The sequence below is a fragment of the Aplysia californica genome, unplaced genomic scaffold, assembly GCF_000002075.1.
Source record: "Aplysia californica isolate F4 #8 unplaced genomic scaffold, AplCal3.0 scaffold00164, whole genome shotgun sequence".
NCBI lineage: Eukaryota > Metazoa > Mollusca > Gastropoda > Aplysiida > Aplysiidae > Aplysia > Aplysia californica.
The window spans coordinates 157,321-159,869 of record NW_004797434.1 but is presented as its reverse complement, the minus strand read 5'-3'; the positions used below and the strand labels follow the sequence as shown (position 1 = coordinate 159,869).

At 38.3% G+C, this 2,549-nt stretch overlaps 1 protein-coding gene across 1 annotated transcript in view; it reads left to right on the top strand.

Annotated features, from left to right (window-relative positions):
• The window catches only part of LOC101852174 (tyrosine-protein kinase csk-1-like), a 16,783-nt gene extending 15,538 nt beyond the window's left edge, over positions 1–1,245 (top strand). The window contains exon 2 of the mRNA XM_005097817.1: positions 1,234–1,245. Within this exon, the coding sequence (XP_005097874.1) occupies positions 1,234–1,245 (12 nt within the window). The remainder of the gene's footprint in view (positions 1–1,233) is intronic.
• The last annotated feature ends 1,304 nt before the right edge of the window (positions 1,246–2,549 follow it).

Sequence of the window (2,549 nt, the reverse complement as noted above, 5' to 3'; positions counted from 1 at the left end):
GTGTGTGTCCCGGTCCGTGAAACATTAAACAGCAGCACATTTGAACATTTGAGGAACGTATGGTATCATCAGGTATGTCAAAAGATCTTTTGTCAAAAGGTATAGTGCTAAGATAAAAGTTTTCCTAGCCAATTTTGCCTACTTTGAAAAGTCTTTTTTTTTTTTTTTTAAAGGAAGGTAACATTTAAACGTTTTTTTATGCTTTAAAAGCAAAATGTTTTAATCCTTTTTTATATTAAAATATTCCAGCATAACTCAGATTGTTTGATCTATGCTTTTCCTATTCTTGTGAATCTTACTACAAGGTGATGGACTAATCGTCCGTTCAAAGAATCGAAATCATTAACATGCGGATGTCAGGGAAGCATGGCGTTTGACGTTTAAAACTAAAGAAACGCACGCACTGTAGATCTCACGTTGTGTTTGTTATGGCTTCTCTCTGTCTCTCTTGATTTGGTCTGTTTGACTGAGGGAACACTCAATAAATAAATAGGCTATCGTATTGTGTATGTGTGTGTGTGTGTGTGTGTGTGTGTGTGTGTGTGTGTGTGTGTGTGTGTGTGTGTGTGTGTGTGTGAGAGAGAGAGAGAGAGAGAGAGAGAGAGAGAGAGAGAGAGAGAGAGAGAGAGAGAGATGAGAGAGAAAGAGAAAAAGGGGGGGGGGGGGGAGGTGCAAGCATTTACATGGTATATTACTGACACTACGTAGACCCTATAACATCTACCTCTACGAAAAAAAAACCCAACCTCGCCCTCTCGCTACATCGTACTTTGTAGGCTACTTGTGTTGCTTTATTCGGGAGTGCAGTAAAACTATCGTTTTTAGTTTTAGCCATGTTTTTTAATTTTTAAATTCCCAATGCATACTGTTCGTTATAAACTAACTTTAGTCAATGTTGGCTCCACGGTATATCGATATGAAAAAAAGGTTTGAATTAGAAATTTTACACCTTGTACATGTAACTAACCCAAAGGAGCGAAAAAAAGGGGGGGGGGGGGCTTAAAATTGTGGTCTAGAGATACGGTGTTCGCCCTTCATTCAACAGGTCACGGTTCAAAACTTTACAGCGACGGAAAATTTTGTTTAAAACTTCCTCTTTTTATTTCACCTCCTTTCCTGTTCTTTAACCATGTCCTGTCGTCTGCTTTCATTCCATTTTCAGCCCCCCCCCCTTTGCCCCTCCTCTGGGCTTCTGACTTGTTCTGAAGGCTACTGCTACTCCTTGTCTTTCAGCCACACCCCTAATCTTTGGGTAGGTATAAAATCTAACTCTACTAACAACACCTAGCTTTCTCTCGCAAGAGGGCAAAAAATCTCGGATGTCCCATGAGCAAGTTGCGCACATTAAAGAGCTCCTGGTGGTCCTAGAATCGATAAGAGTTGGCTTCGGCCGCCACCAGGGCAAAATTCAAAATTAATTCCTACCAAACTGAAAAATAATTAAATGTTCAATGTGTCCCGTGCGCTGTTGTGGTATGATTTTATTCTTATGCAGTTAAAACGAACACCGTAAAACACTTTCCGGAAAAAAAAGAGAGCGACCTGTTCAAGGGAAGAATAAACCTTCGAATTAACACCGTCACCACAACCCATGCTCCAGAAGTTTCAGTCTCCGGAGATTTAGAGTGACCCAAGCGCTCTGTGTGGGTTTTGCAAAAACATTTGGGGGGTGGAGGGGGATTCCCTTTTGTTGTCTGATTTTGATAGGAGAAGATGAAAACAGCCCTATGTTTTTGTTATATTATCCAAATGTCCCCAGTGAAAGTTGTTATGGCGGTCGTTACACACTCTCAGTGTCTGATATCATATAGTATAGTCTAATATGTAGGCGATTTTTGAGAAAGTGTAGTTGTAAAGCGCACAGAGCATGCTCTTGAGCATGGATATGCGCTATATAAATACAAAAATAATTATTAAAAAAAAAAAAAAATCAACAAATAAGTAATTGTATTGTACAACCTGAATCTGTATGAAGTATGTAGTAGGGCCTATGCTTGTTCTGACTAGACTTTAGTCAAGCTTACATTTGTTCTGAAAATATGGAAACAACATTTCGTTGTATCTAAATTTCTTTAGGAAATTGTTATGTCGGTCGTTATACTCTGAATATTTGTCATAATCTATGTATTGTTGTGGGTGTGTAGTTGTGAAAGCAAACATAATTATATAACAAGCTGGGTCTGAAATCTTACAAGCAGCTTTATGCCAACTACACTTAAGTTGGGCTTAGTTGTGATGAGGACATGTAAATATAAAGCTTTTTATTTCTTTGTCATCCAAATTTCTGATGTGAGCTGTTGTGTCGGTCTTTACACTCTGAGTATTTGCCATAATCTATTGTATGACTTGTTGTAAAACCTGACAAATACTTTTTGTACAACCTGAGTCTGTAACAAGTCAAGTGGCTTTGTACCAACAAGATTTTATCCAAACTTAATTTTCATCTGAGAAGCCAAAAAACAGCCTTATTTTTTGTCATCCAAATGCCCTCAGTAATCTATGTCGGTTGTACACTCTCAGAGTCACATATATAGTATATAAGCTATATT